The sequence below is a fragment of the Tribolium castaneum genome, chromosome 8 (assembly GCF_031307605.1).
Source record: "Tribolium castaneum strain GA2 chromosome 8, icTriCast1.1, whole genome shotgun sequence".
NCBI lineage: Eukaryota > Metazoa > Arthropoda > Insecta > Coleoptera > Tenebrionidae > Tribolium > Tribolium castaneum.
Genome location: NC_087401.1, coordinates 10,242,361 through 10,266,704, shown reverse-complemented (window position 1 = coordinate 10,266,704; position 24,344 = coordinate 10,242,361). Strand labels below are relative to the sequence as shown.

Sequence of the window (24,344 nt, the reverse complement as noted above, 5' to 3'; positions counted from 1 at the left end):
TTCTCAATAGTAAGACATAAACATAGTGCAAAAATTTTGTCGTAAACTGTGTTTAAAAAAATTTCAAACTTATACCAATTTGCTGCCTGTCCCATATTTTTCAAAACGCTGTGAATACGGTTACCTATGCAAGAAAAATGTTAAGAAGAAAGTTGTAGAGAATTAAATTTCCTACAAAAAAGTCCGCGAGACCATATCTTTATCTTCAACCATTTAGACCCCAAAGTCGTTTAGAGACACTCAAGCGACAGATTTGCTTCATTTTGCCGGTGGTCAAGGAATGGAAAGTTAATTTATATCTAAACCGTTGAAGACCGAAATATGGTGCCGCGGACTTTTTTGTAGAAAATTTAATTCTCTACAATTTTGTTCCTTACACTTTTTTTGTATCTTTAACCGTATTCGCAGCGTTCGCAAATATATAAGGTGGAACGCAAATTGATAATTCTAAGCAATAATTCTTTGTGCACCGTCTCATATTTATCAAAACGCTGGTAATACGGTTAATGATACAAAAAAAGTGTGAGAAACAAAGTTGTAGAAAATAAAATTTTCTACAAAAAAGTCTGCGAGACCATATTTCTATCTTCAACCATTTAGGCCCCAAAGACGTTCGAAGACGCTCAAGCGACGGATTTGCTTCATTTTGCCGGTGGTCAAGTATTGGTAAGTTAATTTAAACCTAAACCGATGAAAATAGAAATATGGTATTGCGGACTTTTTTTTAGAAAATTTAATTATCTACAACTTTGTTCCTTACACTTTTTTTGTATCTTTAACCGTATTCGCAGCGTTCGCAAAAATATAAGGTAGAACGCAAATTGATAATCCTAAGCGATAATTCTTTGCGCACCATCGCATATTTAACAAAACGCTGGAAATACGGTTAAAGATACAAAAAAGTGTAAGGAATAAAGTTGTAGAGAATTAAATTTTCTCTAAAAAAGTCCGCGACACCATATTTTTATCTTCTACAGTTTAGGTATAAACGAACTTTTCGTTACTTGACCACCGGTACAATAGAACGATACCGTCGCTTTAGAATCTTTAAACGTCTTTGGAGTCTAAACCATTGACGATAAAAATACGGTCTTGCAGACTTTTTTAAAGGAAATTTAATTCTCTACAAATTTCTTCCTAACACTTTTCTTGTATCTTTAACCGTATTCGTAGCGTCTTGAAAAATACGAGACGAAGAGCAAATTTTAAATTTTAAATATTTTTTTTCTCATGTGTCTTATGAACATTTTAGTAGTCAGTTTTTCGCAGTCTTTTAAGAGTGCAAGGCTCAACACTTCTGACTTTTTTTCAAGTAATTAGTAAATTGGTTGAATTTAAAAATTAAAACGATTTGGCGCCGAGACTTGTAACGCTCGACGCGCCCTCAATTTTATACTGCCGTACTATTTCTTTTGGGTGCGATTTCTCCTAACTTATAGTCCTCCGTACTATGAAGTTAATTAAAATCAAATCTTAGAAGGTTCTAAGAACCGCTTCAAAGAGATTCTCTCTTGGCAAATATTTTTTATAAATGGCCAAACATAATCAATCTCATTTCTGTCGATTCTGGATTCCGCCCGTTTTAATATTTTATTCGATCATTTTTCAAAACACTAATGAAAGGAACGAACGTACGAAATGAATGAAACTCTCTCAACTGTTCAAGTTCGATTGTTTACAACTCCTCGCGACGTTTACTACCCGTTTAATCTTCGGCAAAGTTGAAAGTCATCTCGAAAGTTGGACTTTTCTAAACAAGGGATGAATTATTGCAGTTTATCGCCGAGAGTCCGGTACGGCTAGTCGGAGCAAATCCGGTAATGCTCTTAACTTTGTGTACTAGCATCCGATAAATTGCCACTATAGTGTGGCCATTAATCAAAGAAAATTCGAAGTTAAATCATGAAATAAACATGGTGTGGTCCAGTGGGACGGCCCCTCTTAATCTTGATATGGACGAGTCGTTGAAAAAGCACGAGTCGTCTTGCTGGGACGTATATTAAAAGCCTGCCATCTGTACGCCTGACACGTACTAAGGAAGATATAAAGGACGTGTGGGACCGCATTTTACCAATTAACTTGCTTTAAAAAAGTAAATAATTTTTACGCGACACGGATTTTTTAAAACGGAATTTTTTGTCACATAGTACGGTTCGGTGTTGGAAAATTATTCCTAATCCCTAATGGTGACATTTATGACAAAAGCTTGGCCATTGGAGAGTCGCAATCGATGTAACATCCCGTCGACACAAAACACCAAATTGTAGTCTCTTGCTTTGCACTTTGTGACTTTTAACCTTCGCGTTTGGACAACGAATAACAAATCCAGTAGCGCATCCTGAGTTAAAAAATGAACTGAACGTTATCTTTGCTCAAAAATCACAGAACTGGTTGTAGAAAAACAGAAATCGCCTATTGAAAACGACGATTCAAACATCTGTTTTGTTAAAATCAGATAATTTTCGAGAATTTCTTACATATAAATAGAAAAACGCGCGAAAAATACAAAAGTATCATTTTATTCTGGTTCCGAAAACGGTGATTTAGGCCCCAGTTTGTGCGAAAACAGTTAATTTCAATGGTATAACGAGAAAATGTATTTAAGATTGTAAAAAAATCACAATTATTACCTTTAAAATTACAAATTCATTCTAACACGACAAAAAATTCCAAAAATTTTAGTCAAAAATGATGTTATTTTAGACGTTTTATAAGTAAAACAAATTTTGGGTAAAGCTTCACTACATTTTTAAACTAAAATCACCCTTCGCGACATGTTTTAGTCAAACAAACCAAAATTATTACATATAAAAGAAAATTCTTACGTTTTTTTGACCCTTACCAAAAACTAATTTATTTTGCATAAATTGTCTAGAAGAGGATAAAATCAAAAATAAAATCGAAAATAATATTTCTTTGATCTTTTTCTATATATTTATCCTGCCTTTCAGCAAAAAATTCACATATCTATGTAATTTACGAATTTAACTAACAAAATTAACGTTCTTTTGGCCGACTTATAAGAGTTATTTTGTTAAACAAAAGTAGAAAAAATCTCAAATAGCGTCCAAAAGTATGTGATTGTGAGTTAAAAATACAATTATTTTGCAATATTCGTCTCTAATAAGATGAAAAGTCATGTACAGTCGAACAAAGTGAAAATGACGCCTCACTAAACCAGTCCTTGATCTAGATTCCAACCCTTCTAACTTCAGACAGATTGACGTTTAAAATAAATTCTTTTAGAAGCTACTTTACAGAAAACAAAATTAAAATATAATTCAGAACAGAAACTGTTATTGAGGCGTCATTTTCACTTTATTCGACTGTACGTAATTAGTTTAAAGTACGATTAAAAATTTTTTGGTATTTTTGACTTTTTTCAACAATTTCAAGTTACAAACTTCTTGCAAAATATTGTTCAAGGAGACCAAAAAGTTACTAAAAAAGATTGAAAATAAAGTGATTTTGATATTTCGCGTGATGTAATTCAAAAAGTGAGAAACAAATTTTTGTGAAATTGTCCTTAAAAAATAAAGCATTGCAGTTTTCGAATCTTTAAACACATTCTCAAGATAAAAAAGCACTCTTTCAGCAAAATTGTGTCAAAAAACCAAAAAATTACTAGTAAAAATCAAAAATTCGGTAAAACAATTATTTTACTTGTTATAACTTGTTGATTAGTCATGATAAAGTCACTTTTAACACAAAATTTCGTTAAAACACTCCAAAAAATAGTAATATCTATGTCTAAAATTACATTGCTTTGAGCTATAAACTCATTTATTATACAAAATATCCCGGCAAAAATTTCCAATAAAATTCGAAAATGAAGCCATTTTTGTGAAATGTAAAACGCCAAATAATAATGATGTAATTGGTTGAAAACTATTAAACGTAAACACATTTTGTTTCACGAAATTTTGCTCAAAACACCGAACAATTACTAATAAAAATTAAAAATTAACTTTTTTTTAATTCCTGAGTGTTTTAGCACGTCTTTCAGTTAAAAACAAATTCACTTTTTGCATAAATTCGCTAAAATAAGCCAAGTTTTTCGTTTGATTACGCAAGTATTTTGAAAAATTTAGTCAAAATACCGAGTACTTTTGGACTGTTTAGAGTAATTTGTGCTTTGATTTAGAGTTAGAAACACACTTAGGACCGGTTTATAGAAGCGTCATTAAATTAATCTGCAATTAAATGCGTGATTAAGTAATCACGTGACCAAATTAGCCCAATTCCATTGGTCCATTGGTCCACTGTTAACCTCTAACCACGAATTAAAATTTAATAAAGCTTTCTATAAACCAGCCCTTAGAGCAAGGAACACTAAACATAACCTCAAACTTCAAAAGCCCATTTAACCCTTTTAGAAGGTATTTAACTACATATTAGCTGTTTCAAAACTATAAAAACGTTAGCGTCGCATTTTCTTTTCTTTAAAAATAAGCTATTATAAATTATTCATGCACTTCAAAAAAATAATAGGTAATGTAATTTATACTTTCAATGAGAGATTTATTCATTAATAACTGTTTTATATTTCTGCCAACTGTACTTAAAAAAAATAATTTAGTAAATTGCGACGTTGGCATTTTATAGTTTTGAAACAGCTAATAGCATTGTCACGCAGATTACGTAAGTATGCAAAATTTCAATTCATTGGGACAATGGGAACCCTTTCAAATTTGGCTCCAAAAATATGAAACAGACAGACAGACAACAAAGCAAGTTAAATAAAAGTTTTTAAAAATACGCCGTCAGAAGCGTGGAAAATTACGTTGTTTCATATCGAACTAAAGAACTCACTTGCTTGAAAAAATTTCCATCCAATAAAATAAAAAATTTCCAAGTTACCAGTAAACAAAACAGAGATATTTTTTTCGTGGCATTGAATTTGTTATTTAATGTATTTTTTATTAATTAATTATTTATTTATTATTCATTTTTAGTTAGAGATCCCGTGCCGCCACTGACATCAAGTGCAACCTTCCTCCGAGCTAATCTTAATAAAGGTTTCTACGAATTTCAGCTCAAAAAATTCCAGAGACAAATTACTCCAATTACGGCAACACAAATGTACGTTTCCATTTCCCTAAGTCTCGGATGCTTTATTGATTTTCTTTCGATATTAAGTGAGAAATTTCCTTAATAAAGCTCGACACTGCTTCCACCTGTTCGAGACGATTATCATCGATAATTACCCAGAAAAATCGCAAAAGGTCGTATATTTAAATTTCGAGCGAAAAAAATACGCCTCTATATCATCGTTTGAGGCTGGAACGACACCATAAAAGTGTTTTACAGCCACCGATAGAGGGGGCCGTTTAAAAGCGTCATAATTTCGAAAATAAAGAAGTACTAAACCAGCGGAAATAAAACAAGATGTTTGAAAGCTGGATTCGAGTGAAACATTGTAAAAATTACTCGCTACGCATTTTCCTATACTATCAAAATTTTAATCGAACTTTCTGCCAATTGTGCGAGTCTAGACAAAGCGATCCATTAAATACTTAACAAAACAAAGGCCCCGAAACAATTGTCTCCGTGAAATTGAGAACGGCGTCTTTTTGCCACTAGAGTTAAACAATTTGCAAAACTTTGCTCGAATTATTAAATTTTCGGTTCAGTGTCTCCAACACGTTGCATAATTCTCGCATTACACAAAAAGCGTTTGCTTAAAAATTTCTTCATTAGATCCTCGCGTAGAAAAATTTACTTTTTCCGCTTATCTCAACGTATAAATTCCCGTCTCAGGTGGCACAATCGCCGGACTTCCATTTACGAAATGGCCGACAGCGGGTACATTTCCTGATTTACGTCTTATTCGGTGCATTAACATCGAAGTTTGCCACGAAAAAGCTCTATCATTTCCTTCGCAAAAGCATTAAGCTCCGATTTCGATAGCGCGTTTTTCCCGAGATTAAAATGATGCGTTGCAAACGGAGAGAGATGTTCCGGATTCCTCCGGGCCAAGCCACCGCGATAGGCGAAGTTCAATCGAATTTTTTTACTATTAATAAGTATGAACGTCAAAAATTGGGAATGGTTTAGACGAGAATAACACCAATACCAAATTTTTTTACTTAAACAAAGAGTACTGGGGGTTCAAATGATACATCAAAGGGTCACATGCGGTGAATACCTGAAAATTTTTTGGACGCCGGTTCGCGCAACAGTGAAAAACTCTCTGAAAAAAAATTAAACAGTGAGTGACAACGAAATAAAATTTTCATGCTGCGATGTTGCGATTTCAGCAGAGACCGGTTCTTAGGAAACATTCCTAATGCGCAATTTTTAAGGGATTTTCTTAAAACTTGAAATAAATCAGTTTTGGTAAAAATGTAATGTTTGACAAAATTTTTATTTCTTCAAAATTTCTAAATGACTGGTTGTAATAAAACTTAACAGCGATGGTACTAATTTTCTTAAAAGGTTTAAATAAGAAGAAATATATATATATATATTATATATATATATTAAAATACAATGTGTTCAAAAATGATTGTTCATCAAGTCGACTATGGAATTTATATTCAATGTACCATTTTTGTCAAATTTTTTAATTCGATTTTTACTCACGTTTTGCATTTTTCGGCAAAGTTTCAAGTCTAGGGTTTGTCTTCATTTGTAATTTATGTTTCCGTGATTTTTGTTGTTATGTTCTGTTTATAGTTTTTAGATTCGAAACCTTTTTGCAACATTTTGACGAATCTGTCACTTTGACGGCATTCTCAATTCGGAAGTAAAATTACCGTTGGGGGCGCCACTGAGCTAGGTCGACAACAGTAACCATAAATGGCGGGAAAATGTTTATTCGGATATTTTGAGCGTTGTACGAATTTTGGGGCTTCACAATTATTACATTGCCAATGCGGAATGACTATTGTATCTTTGGTGGAAGAAACGATTGTTGATAAATTAGAAATGACGAGGAAAACACGAATAACGATGACTTTTTGGTTTACTTTCTTTATTGGAAAATTGTTACAAAGACATTGAAAAGCCTACCTTTTGGCATAATTTACGTTTAAATGTATCAGCAGTTGTTAATCTTTATTGTAGTTTTGTAGATTTACCGCAGCATTTCATGATTTTTTCAGTGGAAAATTCTAACCTAAAATTCATAACACTTCACTAATTTATTGGTTTCTTGAGCCAAACTTTGTGTTCGCTGTGATCCATTACTTATAATCTTTAATTAGACAACTGTTTGATAACACTTTGTAATCAAAATTTAAATATTATTCACTTTTTATCCACTTTCAAGGTCCAACAATAAACACTTTATACCACGAAAAACCACAGAACCAAAGTGAACGCTTGTATTTACCACCACGTACTTTTAAAGTAATTCTTTCTATTGTAAGTAATTAACACTATACACTCAAAATTGTTGAACAATTCATTAAATGTCAGTGAAATGTGGCATTACGAAAATTTCTTTACTGTTTTCGACATAGTTCAAAAGTCATTACCAGAGGGCGTCTAGTTAATTTTATTTCCGAATTTAAATTAAGCGCCATATTACGTTCAAATTTCGTAGGTGACTTGATGAACAACCATTTTTGAACACATTGTACAATACAGGGTGTTAGGGAATGGCTTTGCAATATTTCGTATGTGAATTTGTCATGATCAGACAAGTTTTAAACCCTTATTTCATTTTTCCAAAAAGTGAGTACTTTCTTCAGATATTTTTATTAACCCACCTGTTGAGAGCCACTGTGTGTGGCTTATGGTGGTTTATTATTTTTTTTCGTAAAATTTAATAACAAAACGCAAATTGAAATAGAAGAATCACGTAGTAGACCAAGAAGTTAATTTATCTTCGCTGTTTTGTCAATAATTTTAAAATTTACGCTAATTTTTATAATCCTAGCACAGTGGTTCTCAAAATTTGGGACTTACATTTCAGAACGATTTTTTGCTTGATTGATTTGTCTTGCCATTCTCTTCTACCTTTAAATTTGAGTTAAACTATTTCCTAACATGCTGTATACCCATAATTAACTAATCTTTTTACTCGGCAAAATATTTAGAAGTGAACATAAAACGAAAGAATTAATTTGAATTAATTTTGAATTAATTTAATCCTTTAACAAAATTGAGACTTATAATAACTTAATATCAACAACGTATGTACACAGACACCAACTGAATAGATCTTAGTTCAAAAAAATGTAAGTATGAATAAGTGGAACGTTATGATATTTTTGTGCAAAATGACCAAATAAAAAATTGAAAAAACTGTAAAATATTAATCTAAATTTCTGAAACAATTATTTTAATAAGTTTTGTAAAAAACTCCAAAAATTTGAAGCAATGCGTTTTTAACAATAAATTTCAGATTAGCGTCCAAAATAATACAAATTGATACTTAAATGTAATTTCATAATAAAGAATTTGTAAATTTTATTAAGTTTATCAGTATCTAATTTAAAATTAACAGCAATATTTTTATTTTTCTGCATAGAAATCATTAGAAAAGTAATAGTCTTTTTTTTGTAATGTGTTTCTTCATCAGAAATTCCAACACCAACAAAGTCAAATACGTGATTTATTTCTTTAAAATTAGCCAAGACTGTTAGATTAACTATTTTTACATTGTAATCAAAAATCAGAATTATTACTATTTAATAAGTTGGATTATCATTGTTGTCATCATATAAATTTTTTTGATTAAATTAAGTGAATAATTACTAGTTTTTGCAATATATTTGATGTTGTAGAAATTCCCAGAAAAAAATTTAAATCACTTAACTTATTAACTTTAATTTTAAAAGATATTATAAGACCGTTTATTTTTTGCTAAAGAGAAGTGATTCGAATAAAAATTTAAAATACATAAAAAAGATGTTGGTTAATGTGCCAATTAGTTTTAATATTATCAATTTTCAGAAGTCCTAATAAATTTAACATCAATATATGAAATTATGTTATTTTCAAGTTCAAGTTTAGTGTAAATTTTAAAGTATTAAATATATTTAAAATAAAGTTTTGTTTGTCAAACGGAATAAATGTAAATAATTCATCTACATAAGTAAACATAAAAGAAAGATCCAATCTCAACTTTTTATTTTTAAAGTTTGTCAATATTTCAGCTTTTAGTTTCTTAGTTTCCCAATATTTTATATCTATTTCCAAAATTTTTCAGTTTTTCGTAGTTTCTCTACCTTATGATACCAGTGTTCCAATTTCTTGGTTACTTTGCAGTTCTATAGTTTTTAAATTATCGATCTTTCAGTCACTATTATTATGATTTCCACAAAATTTCAATCTCACAGTTTTTTAGTTAACTATTTTATATATCAGCTTTTCAGTTTCTTCGTGTATTAGTTTTTTATTGAGAATGACATTTTTACATTTATTAGTGTTTCTCTTTTCCAGTTCTATAGTTTTTTCAGTTTTTCAGTTTTTTAGTTCTTTAGAATTTTAATCACACTATTTTTTTTGCTTTTTAGTTTCTCAACATTAAAATTACTTTTTCTACGACTTCTCAATTCATATTCCCTAGTTGTATATTAAATTATTCCTTAAGGTTTCACTATTTTTATTTTTAAAGATACAGAAACCCTTACAAAAGCACAGGAATATTTTCAAGCCACTTTGAAAAATAACGTACCTTCACACATTAAAGTTATAAAAATAGCATAACAATATTATAATCAATAGGCTTTAATTTGTAAATAAAATGTAAATTTCTGTAATAAAAACTCCAGAAGTTGTGAAATAATTATTTAGTAGGAAACTAAGACAAACCACAAAAAATTCTAGACATAAAAATCTGCTGACAATAAAAATGCTAATTGAATAATAAAATGTTAATAATGCAGATGTGTCTTATTTTATTACTATGTATTTCCATACAGTGAGTTTATTTTCTAGCTTGAGATAAATTCGTACAGAAAAACAAACTAATTTTACAGCAGCAAATTTTAGAACAACATTTAAGTTCATTAATGAACTACTTTATAGCTTTTTTCTGTGCAACAAATATTTTAAATTTTTTACAAATCTGTTAAAAAAAATTAATAAGTTTTTTGTAGCTGTAGAAATTAATAAAATATCTGTCTTAAGTTATCAGATTTCTGTTTTTTGCAACTTTTTTGACACCTAAATAGAGTATTTAATCTCCTAAAAATCCGGTCTCTAGTTATGTTATCAGTGACCTGAAACTGAACAATCCGCAAAATCCCCAGTGACCCCCTTAGAGGAGCAGACGCATCGATCGTGTCCTGCCCTTAGTCCCAGCCGACACCCTTTCGAAATAAAACAAGCTGAAAAAGCAAGATGACAAGCTGTTGCAAAAAAAAACCTTGAATCTCGATTCAATTAAACAAGAAACAAAATCGAATATTGGATTCGTTTGGCTTAATCCGGACCCGGAATCATATTTCCCACATACGCCGATCGGAAAGCCACCCTCTAAACAAAATCTAAAATACGCGACGCATTTTTACTCCGGGATTCCGGAGCGAAATTATATGACGCGGCGGTGCACCGATTCGGCGACGATTACTCCGGGAACTTAATATGCTCCCGGATTAAGTAAGTTGATTAACAAGACTGGATTAGCAAAATGACGATCGATCCGGACGTTTAAGGGACCGGAGCCCTCTTGAATTGAACGGAATAACAAAGTTTAGGGCGCTTTCTGACTCCGGACAATAAGGCAGTAATTTTTATTGACGGCTAAAAAGCTTCGCCGGTCGTTCGAAAGGCGAAAAATCACGACCAATTATATGATTTTTCCGGGAAAAAATTTTTTCATAATTTGTTGGCAACCCAAAATTCCAGAATCAAAGTCCGGTCCAGACTTGCTATTATTATCATCGTTTGAGTAACCGTAGCCGTCCCAACCCCTATTAATTTCACCCTTGGAATGCGCTCATATTCCGTCTTCAAACGCTCGATTTATCACGACGTAACTATTCGGAAATAAAATTAACTAGACGCCCTCTGGTGATGACTTTTGGACTATGTCGAAAACAGTAAAGAAATTTTCGTAATGCCACATTTAACTGACATTTAATGAATTGTTCAACAATTTTGCGTGTATAGTGTTAATTACTTACAATAGAAAGAATTACTTTAAAAGTACGTGGTGGTAAATACTAGCGTTGACTTTGGTTCTGTAGTTTTTCATGGTATAATGTGTTTATTGTTGGAACTTGAAAGTGGATAAAAAGTGAAAAATATTTAAATTTTGATTACAAAGTGTTATCAAACAGTTGTCTAATTAAAGATTATAAGTAATGGATCACAGCGAACACAAAGTTTGGCTCAAGAAACCAATAAATTAGTGAAGTGTTATGAATTTTAGGTTAGAATTTTCCACTGAAAAAATCATGAAATGCTGCGGTAAATCTACAAAACTACAATAAAGATTAACAACTGCTGAAACATTTAAACGTAAATTATGCCAAAAGGTAGGCTTTTCAATGTCTTTGTAATAATTTTCCAATAAAGAAAGTGAACCAAACAGTCATTCGTTATTCGTGTTTTCCTCGTCATCTCTCATTTGTCAACATAAGTTTCTTGCATCAATGATGCAATAATCATTCCGCATAGGCAATGTAATAATTGTGAAGCCCCAAAATTCGTACAACGCTCAAAATATCCGAATAAACATTTTCCCGCCATTTATGGTTACTGTTTTCGACCTAGCTCAGTGGCGCCCCCAACGGTAATTTTACTTCCGAATTAGCATTCCGAAGCTTGATTTTTTCACCCTCTGTGTTATTAAACCGAAAATATTAATAATAAGATAAAGCAAATAAACAAATTTTATCTCGACCGCGTTGTGTTTTTCTAATTAAATGGAAAAATTAGATGCAGTATTGGCAAAAACGTCAAAACCAGAGCGACTTCATTCGGCGCGAAATCCCTTCAGGTGTGGGTGTATTTTTTCCAGCGATAAGGGGCGAAGCCGAACATATCGAGGGATGTTTTGGGATAAAGCAAGATTGTGAAAAAGGGATGAGGAGGAAAAACGTATGAAAAAATAACAGTGTGTTTGGCCGGTTTTACGGTCACAGAGTGAAAACAATGAGACAGAAATCACTATTGTTTCAGTATAGAATTTTTACCATATGACAATACAATACGCGGATAATTCGTTTAAAGTTGCTACAGAAGTACCTAATAATGTGGTTTTAGCAAGTGACTAGCGGCACTACCTCATTTTAATTTAAATCAGATTCGTGGAAAACAGATAACGAAACAAACAATAAAACTGACTAAAGCAAAAAAACAAATTTATTTCAGTCGTTCCAACTTTATGATAATTAAATACGTTCCCAAAAAATTTTATACATAACTTTTTTATTCGCATGATATTAATTTTTTTATGTAGCCAAAAATAGATACCAATTCAGAAATAAAATTAACTAGACGCCCTCTGGTGATGACTTTTGAACTATGTCGAAAACAGTAAAAATTCCACATTTAACTGACATTTAATGAATTGTTAAACAATTTTGCGTGTATAGTGTTAATTACTTACAATAGAAAGAATCACTTTAAAAGTACGTGGTGGTAAATACTAGCGTTGACTTTGGTTCAGTAGTTTTTAGTGGTATAAAGTGTTTATTGTTGGAACTTGAAAGTGGATAAAAAGTGAAAAATATTTAAATTTTGATTACAAAGTGTTATCAAACAGTTGTCTAATTAAAGATTATAAGTAATGGATCACAGTGAACACATAGTTTGGCTCAAGAAACCAATAAATTAGTGAAGTGTGTGTATTTTAGGTTAGAATTTTCCACTGAAAAATTCATGAAATGCTGCGGTAAATTTACAAAACTACAATTAAGATTAACAACTGCTGATACATTTAAACGTAAATTATGCCAAAAGGTAGGCTTTTCAATGTCTTTGTAGTAATTTTCCAATAAAGAAAGTAAACCAAAAAGTCATTCGTTATTCGTGTTTTCCTCGTCATCTCTCATTTGTCAACATAAGTTTATTGCATCAAAGATACAATAGTCATTCCGCATAGGCAATGCAATAATTGTGAAGCCCCAAAATTCGTACAACGCTCAAAATATCCGAATAAACATTTTCCCGCCATTTATGGTTACTGTTTTCGACCTATCTCAGTGGCGCCCCCAACGGTAATTTTACTTCCGAATTCCAATTTTGCACAAATAATACAATGTGTTTTTGAATGATTCTCATCTATTAGCTGTTTCAAAACTATAAAAACGCCAAATTCAATGTGCCGCTTCGTTCAAATGACTATTGATAGTCTGAATATTGTCATTTCTGTTAAATTTTTGAATTCGCTTTTCACTCATTTTTTTGCATTTTTCGGCAAAGTTTCTAGTCTAGGAATTGTCTTCATTTGTATTTTATGTGTCCTTGACTTTTTTTGTTATATACTTTTTATAGTTTTTAGAGTCGAAGCCTTTTTGCATCACTTTGACGGCATTCACAATTTAAATGAAGCGGCACATTATGTTTAAATTTCATAGGTGACTTGATAAACAATTATGTTTAAACACATTGTAGATATTTATTCTTGAAAAACTAAATGGTGACAAATAATTTCCTATACTTGGTCCAAAAAAAAAGACAAGCCTACAAAAAAGGATAGATCTTTTTACGACTTCCATGAGTGTGACAAGACAAGAGCTTACACATTTATTTAAAATACTATATTATTTAAAAAAAATAATTCGGTAAAATGCGACGTTGGCGTTTTTATAGTTTTGAAACAGCTAATAGTTAACTTTGAAATTGGTTTACAAGTAAAAAAATATGTGCCGCTCTACTCATTTGAATTCACTGTCAATAAATGTCAAATCTGTCAGTTGTAAAATTCTTTAAAAATTTTCGTTAAAATGCATCTAAATTGTTACAGTGTGCAAGAAAACCCTTTTTTTATTGCAACTTATTTACAAATTCGAAACTTTATAAATGGAGAATGGTAATATTCGATGTCTAAATGCCTATCATTAGTTCTACAAAGCGGTATTTTCTGATTTTACATGAGAAATTCACAGACGACTTAATGAGAATCATTTAAAAAAACATTGTATAATTTATAGGAAAATGTAAACCAAAAATTTAGAATTTTTAATTTTCTACAGTTGAGCCGGCTAGAAATATCTTTCACTATATCTTAAAAACTAATAGTTGCACAGAAGCCAGCGCTTGATATTAGATACTTAATGTTTTGTTTGTTGGTAACATTTTAAGCCTTCTTTTTAATCCAAGAATATAAACACAATTTTAAAACACGTTTCCTATAGCAACATATTTACTGTATTTTAAAACACGCTTCCTATAGCAACGTGTTTTAAATTAAGACGTCTAAATGCAAAACTCACTCTTTGATTCCTTCTCTCTTTCATTTTTAATATCTGAATCCAAGATTATAAACACTATTTCAAAACACGTTTACCATAGCAACGTGTGTACACTTTTTTAAAACACGCCAAACATAGCAACGTGTTTTAAATTTTAGTACTGTTTTCACTATTTTAAAACACGCTTTCCAACGCAATTTCTTTTAAATTAAAATGTTCCAGCAAAAAACGCTTAAAGTTCTCTGGTGCCTAAGTATGTAACTCGCATACGCTCGTTGCATAACGACAGCCCACGAACTTTAAGCTTCTGTTTTCGCTCTCATATTATTAATAACAATTCTGTATGTATATACGTGAATGCTTACTGAAATTTTCAAACCTTCCACATAATTAAAATTAATTAATTTAAAAAATTAATATGATAAAAAATAATGAAAACATTAATAAATTAAAATTTTATAATTTTTATTTTAATTCTTAAAACAACTACGATGTCTTTGGGCAAAAAATTCTAATAACATTTTTGCTAGCACGAAAATTACGTTTAAATTTTATATTTTTACTGAGATAATTAATTGGTTTTTGGGTCTAGCGATATTTTTTACGGATTGTTAACACAAAAAACATTTAAACATCGCTTAATTTCGGATGACTGAAGAAATAAAAACGTTGCAGCTACTTAATAATAATTACTTAAGTAATTAATTATGAAAAAGTATGAAAAATTTGAGAAAAATTATTTAAAATTTGAGAAAAATTCTGAAAAATTTGAGAAAAATTCTGAAAAATTTGAGAAAAATTCTGAAAAAATAGAGAAAAACGGAGGGCATTTGGGGCAAACGCTGAACTATGTGTAATTATTAGTTTTTTAGATAAAGTAGGAAAAATATACTTTTAGTAGACTCACCCTGTATATTTTAACTGTATCTCAGAAACTATAATAATCACACTTAAATCAGCGATTGCTGTTAAAAAAATTATTCTTTTTTTCTCTACACACTCTAATCAATATCAATTCGCAAAAAAAATTTAATAACAATTTTACGTAAAAACTTTGTCGAGAACATAAAAAATACGCTCCTAAAAAGTTTATTCGTTGTATAGTCCACATTTAATTGTATCTAATCAAATTGTAATTGACTTGACCTCACTCAAGTAAATAGAAACTTACCTAACACAAATTAGTTTATTTAGTAATTAATTAGTTCTTATAGTGTTCAATTAAATTCAGTTGCCACTTAGTTTGCAAAACTTAAATTACGTTCAAATGTAAGCTATTTTTTTGTCAAATCAACAATTAAATATCACATTACACAACCAAAATAATACTGTGTACATAATAAATAAACAAAATTACAACTTTTTTACGAAATTTTTGTTCAAAACAACATAAAAGCGTCGTATGATGTGCAATAATAACATTTTTTTTTAACAATTTCATAATCAATTAATTTTTCGATCAATAAGGAATTGTAGAAAAATGCACATGCAAAGAAACCTATTTAATAGCAAATTCTGATTCTCTGATCACTCTGATGTGATTTTAGTTTTTGGTGTACCAACAATAACATATACTTCTATTAGATTCACCCTGTATTTTTTTGTTATCTTATAACAGTGATGTACAATGTGTTCAAAAACGTTTATTCATTAAGTCGACTATGGAATATAAATTCAATGTGCCGCTTCGGTTCAAATGACTATTGTAGTCTGAATATTGTCATTTCTGTTAAATTTTTGAATTCGCTTTTTACTGATTTTTCGGCGAAAAATTTTATAATTTTTATTTTGATTCTAAAACAACTATGAAGTTTTCGAGCAAAAAATTCTGATAAAATTTTTGCTAGCACGAAAATTACGTTTATTTAAATTTTATATTTTTACTTAGTTAATTAATTATGTTTTGGAGGTAGCGATATTTTTTACGGATTGTTAACACAAAAAAACATTTAAACATCGCTTGATCTCAGATGACTGTATAAATAAAAACGTTGCGTAGTTAATAACTACTTAATTAATTAATTATGAAAAATTAGAGAAAAATTCTGAAAAAATAGAGAAAAATGGAGGGCATTTTATAGCAAACGCTGAATTTTGTGTAATTATTAGTTTTTCAGATACAGTAATAAAAATACACTTTTAGTAGACTCACCCTGTATATTTTAACTGTATCTCAGAAACTATAAAATCACGCCTAAATCAGTGATTTCTGCTGAATGCTTTATTCTTTTCTGTACACACTCTAATTAATGTCGATTCGCCCAAAAAAATGTAATAACAATTTTACGTAAAAAATACGTCAAAAAGTTCCTAAAAAGTTTATTCGTTGTATAGTTCACATTTAATTGTATATAATCAAATTGTAATTGACTTGAACTTACCCAAGTAAATGGAAACTTACCTAACACAAATTAGTTTATTTAGTAATTAATTAGTTCTTATACAGCGTGCTCAAAAACTGGCGCACCAACTTAATGGTGTGTGGTAGAGAAGTGGTTACGTATAAAGGTAAAAATAGTAAAAAAATTCTTTGTATTAAAGTTATTGATAAATAACAGATTTCAGATAAATGATATGTGGCAACGTTGTCTAACAGTTATGATCGCAATAGAATTTGAGCAACAATTCGGAAATAAAATTAACTAGACGCCCTCTGATGACTTTTGAACTATGTCGAAAACAGTAAAGAAATTTACGTAATGCCACATTTAACTGACATTTAATGAATTGTTCAACAATTTTGCGTGTATAGTGTTAATTACTTACAATTGAAAGAATTACTTTAAAAGTACGTGGTGGTAAATACTAGCGTTGACTTTGGTTCTGTAGTTTTTCGTGGTATAAAGTGTTTATTGTTGGAACTTGAAAGTGGATAAAAAGTGAAAAATATTTAAATTTTGATTACAAAGTGTTATCAAACAGTTGTGTAATTAAAGATTATAAGTAATGGATCACAGCGAACACAAAGTTTGGCTCAAGAAACCAATAAATTAGTGAAGTGTGTGAATTTTAGGTTAGAATTTTCCACTGAAAAAATCATGAAATGCTGCGGTAAATCTACAAAACTACAATAAAGATTAACAACTGCTGATACATTTAAACGTAAATTATGCCAAAAGGTAGGCTTTTCAATGTCTTTGTAATAATTTTCCAATAAAGAAAGTGAACCAAACAGTCATTCGTTATTCGTGTTTTCCTCGTGATCTCTCATTTGTCAACATAAGTTTCTTGCATCAAAGATGTAATAATCATTCCGCATAGGCAATGTAATAATTGTGAAGCCCCAAAATTCGTACAGCACTCAAAATATCCGAATAAACATTTTCCCGCCATTTATGGTTACTGTTTTCGACCTAGCTCAGTGGCGCCCCCAACGGTAATTTTACTTCCGAATAAAAATAAATTATTTTTGAATCGGTTTCCTAGGAAATAATTCCCAGTGTTGGCACATCTATACATTGTGATTTTTTTAATGAATTTTAATTTTTTTAAATTAAAAAAACTGCCAAAATCTAGTAAATTTTAAAATAATTATTCATCGTTTTGTTACGGAACGATTATCTGGTATGAAACATAAAAATATAAAAAAATAATGAAAACTAAAGAAGTTAACATAATAAGTTTGTAGCTCCAGATTTTTAAAAATATAACTTTAGGAATTTTTTCAACATTTTTCCCGTAATCTGCACTTGCTTCTCAATAACGTACCACTGAGTTGGTGCGCCAGTTTTTGAACATCCTGTAGAGTTCAATTAAATTCAGTTGCAACTTAGTTTGCAAAACTCAAATTACGATCAAAATTTTTTGTCAAATCAACAATTAATAAGATCAAATTACACAACCAAAATAAAACTGTACGCTTTTTCAATGAACAAAAGTATTCATAATAAATAAACTAAATTTTTAATAATTACCAATCTTAGACCTAGCTACAACTTTTTTACGTAATTTTTGGTCAAAACAACATAAAAGCGTCGTTTGATTCAGAATGTCATCAGCAATAATAATATTTTTTTAACAGTTTAATAATAACAATTAAATAATTTTTCGATCAATAATAGTATAAAAAATTATAGAAAAATACACATGCAAAAAAACCGACTTCATATCAAATTCTGATTCCAATGTGATTTTAGTTTTTGGTGTACAACAATAAAATATACTAATCTAATAATACCCTGTATTTTTTTTTTTGTTACCTTAATAATCAAATAGTTACACTTGGTAAAAAAAACAAAACAAAACAATAAGTCTAGAGAAAAAGACAGACCTTTTTACGACTTCCGTGAGTGTGACAAGGCAAAAGCTTACACATTTATTTAGAATACTATAACACAAAAGCACTGATACAAAGTTTATTTGTGAATTATTTCGTTCACTGTAGAGACAATATCAACAATGGCATAAGAGTACTGAAAAGTACCACTTTACAGATGACTTCAGACAACAGTTATTTGTATACCAAAGCACTCTAAAGTTGGACTTGTTTATCACGAATATGAACTTTGAAACATTATTACGCAACCGACTTTAAACAACTTTATTTCGGATTTTTTGGAGACGATTTCCATTACTATTTGAGAATAACATAAGTAGTGAAAAGTGCTGCTTTCTAGTTTTTGTAAAAGCAATAATAATAATAAATAACAATAAAATTAAACAAAACAAAGTTAAATTTTTATCGTGTAATTTATTCTGCATGTTTTACGTGATGTTAGAAAATAATTTTAGCGAAAAATTGATAAACGAGCAAATTTCCCTAAATAATAAAAACCATTAAGTCACAAAATTGAAAAAAAGCGTCAACGCATTTCGGAGCGTTTAATTCATATCAAAACAAGCAAACCTGACATAAACCCTCGCTTCAAGCTCGCGTTAAAATTTCCATTTGTAATAAAAGACATTTCACATCTGTTTCAGCGCTGATATCCTATCAAGATTATCCAAAAAAAAAAAAATTCTCCGATGGAATCCAGACCACTTTTTGCCCTTTTCCCTCATCCAACTGGCACTTGAACCCTTCTTACCCTCGACAACAATTCAACACTAACAACCAAAACAACTCGAAAAATATCAACAATGATCGCGTTTTTGTGTGTTTTGAAAATTTAGAACCGCGTTACGTCATAAAGCACGTTTTGGGGGTGGGGCTTTGGCACATCACACGCACGAAGAATGAAGAAAAATTGTACAGGGAGGTTGAAGAAAGACGAGAGAAAAGTTGTGCTAGAGATAGGTTCGAAAATCCCGGCTGAACGTCAGCATCGTGCGGCCAAAACTGAGCACGGTGACGGTGCGCCGGAGCGGCGGAGGCGGCGGCGGCGGCGGCGGTGGTGGTGGTGGTGGAACGGCTCCGGGCGCACTTATACAGATGCACGCGGAAAGATAATTATCCGAGTGGAGAAACGCGGCCCTGACCGCAATTAGAATTCGGGGGAGAAAAATCAAAAGGGCGATTAATCAATCGGGGCTTGAATGGCTTCCGAACAAGTGATTAATTGCACTGCGAAAATTACGAAAATTTAAGCCCCAAAGTGGATTCGATTCAATTGAAGCCATGAGAAGGCCTTATTTTTGTTTCTTTATTCCACTTGTCTCGGGGGTGTTTTGGTCGTTGCTTTGTCTCTATTTATTCAATCGGTTATGCTTCATTGTGCGTACATTTCCATCAATTTCCGGTTTTTTGCTTATTTCTGCCTTTCTGACTTTGATGGAACCAGAGATAAGTTCCTATGTTTTCGCTTTTTTTTATTCGCAAAATCTTTTTCAATTTTGTATCAGAAAAATGCGAAAACATTCACTGTACCTATAATTGTGAAAATATTGTTAGAATCGATTGGAACCTATTATGCTAAAGCTAAATCTGTTTTTTCAACGACCGTATCAGCTCGACAAACTAATTTTCCTGATCGAAATTGCCAACGTTTTGTTCTCTCAAAACTGGAGAATAATTACCTGATTTTTCGAGAAAAATTAAAGCTAAATTCCGGACAAATTAATTAGCGCTAAGAGTAAAAGCCAAAAGCTTTTTCGTTTACGCGCACGAAGAGATAATGTAAACATAAACACAAAAATGCTTCGAAGTGTTTTTTCTCAGCAAATAAATGTACACAAAGTGTTGCATTAATTGGAAATTTTGAAGTAAAAATTTTTTTCATTCATTTTTGTAAAATAATAAAAGTAATAAAGTAATATTCACGAAGCACAGCAGAGAGACAACTTGTATAATTTTAAACGAAATAAAAATAAAGCGACATAAAATTACGAATAATTGCAGAAAAATTCGGTAATAAGAAGCTTATTTATATAAATACAAGAAATGCTAACCCGGCGCATCCACCATTTCGCTTCACTGAAAAATTATTAGTACCTATAAACTTATTATATAAGACACCATAAATAGTGCAAGTTGTACTCGTAACTCTGTCATTTGCATAAATTTAAAATAAAATAAATGTATAAAATAATACCAAATTGCCTTAATTTGTAAAACTTTGTGATTGTTTTTCTTATTAAAATGATTTAATTTATTCCTTAATCCTGTGTTGTTTTGTTGCTCATTCTAGTATTTTAAAACATAAACAAAATATTTTCAAAAATAATCTCAAAATAATTAAATTAGGTTAAAATTACTGTCATTTTGCCGTATAAGCACATTTGTAGTCTCAAAACTCAGACGCTCGACAAGGTTTCACTAGAACCAGCAATTAAAAAATCATGCAATAATGTTGTAAGCAACAAAAGAATTCTGATAAAAATACAATTATTTAACAAAATTTTGTCAAAAATAAGCCTTCAAATCACGATATTATATCAAATCTTTTAATAAGATTGCCTTTTTGGAGCGTAATGTAATGTCTTTTTGTAATATTTCCTTAAACAGAGCTAAAAAAATACCGAACTATAACAAAAAACACATTATTTTGTTGTTTTCTTTAGACCAGAAACGCAATTATTTCATGGAATTTTGGAAACTTTGACCCCGGAAATTAATAAACTAATAATACGCCAAAATTGATGTTTTTTTATTTTTGATTTTTTTTTAAATTATCTAAATACGAGTACAAACAAATAATACAAGAAATGCTAACCCGGCGCATCCACCATTTTACTTCGCTGAAAAACATATTACTAACTATAAACTTATTATAAGACCATAAATAGTGCAAGCTGTACTCGTAATTCTGTCATTTGCATAAATCTAAAATAAATGTATAAAATAATACCAATTTGCCTTAATTTGTAGAATTTTGTGAATGTTTTTCTCATTAAAAAAAATAATTTACTCCTTAATCTTATGTTTACTACACTCACTTATTTATTTATTTATTTATTTAAAATATGCTGTTTTGGTACTTATTCCATTATTTTGAGACATAAACAAAATAATTTCACAAAATATTCCCAATGCTCTATTACTGTAAAAATTACAGCTGTTATTTATTAAATCAGGTTAAAAATTATTGTCTTTTTTTCGTATAAGCACGTTTCTGCACTGTAAACTAAAAAATATCGAACTATAACAAAAAATACGTTATTTTGTTGTTTTCTTTAGGCCAGAAACGCAATTATTTCATAGAATTTTAGAAAATTTAATCCCGAAAATTACTAAACTAATATTACGTCGAAATTGTTGTTATTATTAATTTTCCATTATGAATGTGTAAATACGTTTTTCTGTGATGAGATTTATCGAAAACCGATGTCACTAGATTAAATCAGGTTGAAAATAGCAAAATAGAAATTTGTTCTCTCATGACTGGACAACGCAAAAAGTAAGGACCAAAAGCTTTTTCGTTTAGGTGTACAAAGAGAAAATGTAAACATAAACACAAAAAATGCTTTCGAAGTGTTTTTTCTCAGCAAATAAATGTACACAAAGTGTTGCATTAATTGGGAAATTTGAATTAAAAATTTTAGATTCAAACTCATTAAAAATTCACTCTTTTAGAGATATAATTTCGCTAGATCTGGAATATGTACATATATAATCTAAGATTTGATACCATTATCATTTGTTTATTTATTTTTGTAAAATAATAGAAAAAATAAAGTAATATTCACGGAGCACAGCAGAAGAACAGATTGTATAATCTTAAGCGAAATAAAAATAAAGCGACAAATAATACAAGAAATGCTAACCCGACGCAATTGTGCCAAAAATAGAATTATTTAACAAAATTTGGTCAAAAATAAGCCTTCAAATCACGACATTGTATCAAAATTTATAAAAAGATCGTCTTTTTGGAGCGTTGTGTAAATAAAAGTGATTTTTTTTGCAATATTTACTTAAATAGAGCTACGGCATATGTACATACATAATCTAAGATTTGATGCTATTATAATGTTTATTTATTTTTGTAAAATAATAGAAGTAATAAAGTAAAATTCACAGAGCACAGCACAGAGACAGCTTATATAATCTTAAGCGAAATAAATGAAAGCGACATAGAATTACAAGTAATTGCAGTAAAATTCGGTAATAAGAAGCTATTTTGAATTATCTAAACACAAGTATAAACAAATAATACAAAAAATGCTAACCCGGCGCATCCACCATTTCTCTAAATTACTCGTAAGACTGTTATTTCCATAAATTTAAAATACAATAAATGTATAAAATAATACCAATTTGGCTTAATTTCTAAAACTTTGTAATTGTTTTTCTTATTAAAAAAAATATTTATTCCATAATCTTTTGTTTACTACACTCACTTCTTTATTAACTGTAAACTAAAAAATACCAAACTATAACAAAAAAAAACGTTATTTTGTTGTTTTCTTTAGGCCAGAAACGCAATTATTTCATAGAATTTTAGAAAATTTAATCCCGAAAATTACTAAACTAATAATACGTCGAAATTGTTGTAATTATTAATTTTCCATTATGAATGTGTAAATACGTTTTTCTTTGAGGAGATTTATCAAAAGCTGATGTCACTAAATTACATTAGGTTGAAAATAGCAAACTAAAAATTTGTCCTCTCATAACTGGACAATTAATTAGCGCAAAGAGTAAAAACCAAAAGTTTTTTGTTTAGGTGCACAAAGAGAAAATGTAAACGTAAACACAAAATGCTTTCGAAGTATTTTTTCTCAACAAATAAAACTACACAAATTCTGATGCATTAATAGATACTTTCCAAGTAAAAATTAGACTAAAGCAAACTAAACTAATTATAAAAAACAAATGCCACTTTGTTCATTTATTCTAGCACTTGTATATTTCAAGCCAGGAACGCAATAATATCATGAAATATTTCCAATAATAACGCCAAACATCATTAACATCAGGACAAAAGTGGTGAGATTTTTTTTGTATAAACACGTTCTGTTTGACGAAAACCGGCAACTTAAAAAATCACCTAATTAGGCACAGATTAAAAATAGCAAAAAAAATTCAATTAAAAACACAATATTTCAGAAAATTTTCTTAAAAATCACCCTCCAAATCATAAAATTATATTAGAACTTGTAAAAATACTGCCAAAAACAAAATTACTTCACACAACGTTGTTAAAATGAGCTAAAAAATTGCAAAACTAAGCAAGAATTGCAGTTTTGCAAGAATTCACAAACATAAGGTAAAGCAATTACTAAATTAGGTCCAAAATGACATCATTTTGTCTTTTTCGAAGATCTGAGCAGCACATTTTATTCAGTCAAAATATTGTCACAAATAAGATAAAAACGGTGTAAATTTTGCCCTTTTGAGCGATATGCTAAAAAAATGGAATAATTAAAAAAAACGTGATTCTGATGTTTATTTTGAACAAGAAAAAAGACAGTGTGGTTCAATAAATTTGTTTCTGTCTAAACATGATGAGAAAATCAAGTGTCTCAGACAAAATGTTCGCAACTAATTCTTTTTAAAAGTTTCTCCTTAAAATATAAAAAAATCTGTAATTAGTAATTAGTAAAATACGAATATGCCATCATATTTTTAGGCATTTGAGTATTCGGAAATAAAATTAACTAGACGCCCTCTGGTGACGACTTTTGAACTATGTCGAAAACAGTAACGAA

At 30.1% G+C, this 24,344-nt stretch overlaps 1 protein-coding gene across 7 annotated transcripts in view; it reads right to left on the bottom strand.

Moving 5' to 3' along the window:
• Syt7 (Synaptotagmin 7) overlaps positions 1 to 24,344 on the bottom strand; it is a 278,766-nt gene that overhangs the window by 124,801 nt on the left and 129,621 nt on the right. For 4 of the 7 annotated variants that reach the window (XM_064358269.1, XM_064358268.1, XM_064358264.1 and 1 more), the window contains exon 4: positions 6,149 to 6,193. The exons of 2 other annotated variants lie outside the window; for them this stretch is intronic. In XM_064358269.1, the coding sequence (XP_064214339.1) occupies positions 6,149 to 6,193 (45 nt within the window). Of the gene's footprint in view, positions 1 to 6,148; positions 6,194 to 19,345; positions 19,598 to 24,344 lie in introns of those variants that run through there. One more of the 7 variants, XM_064358272.1, reaches the window with a different exon arrangement.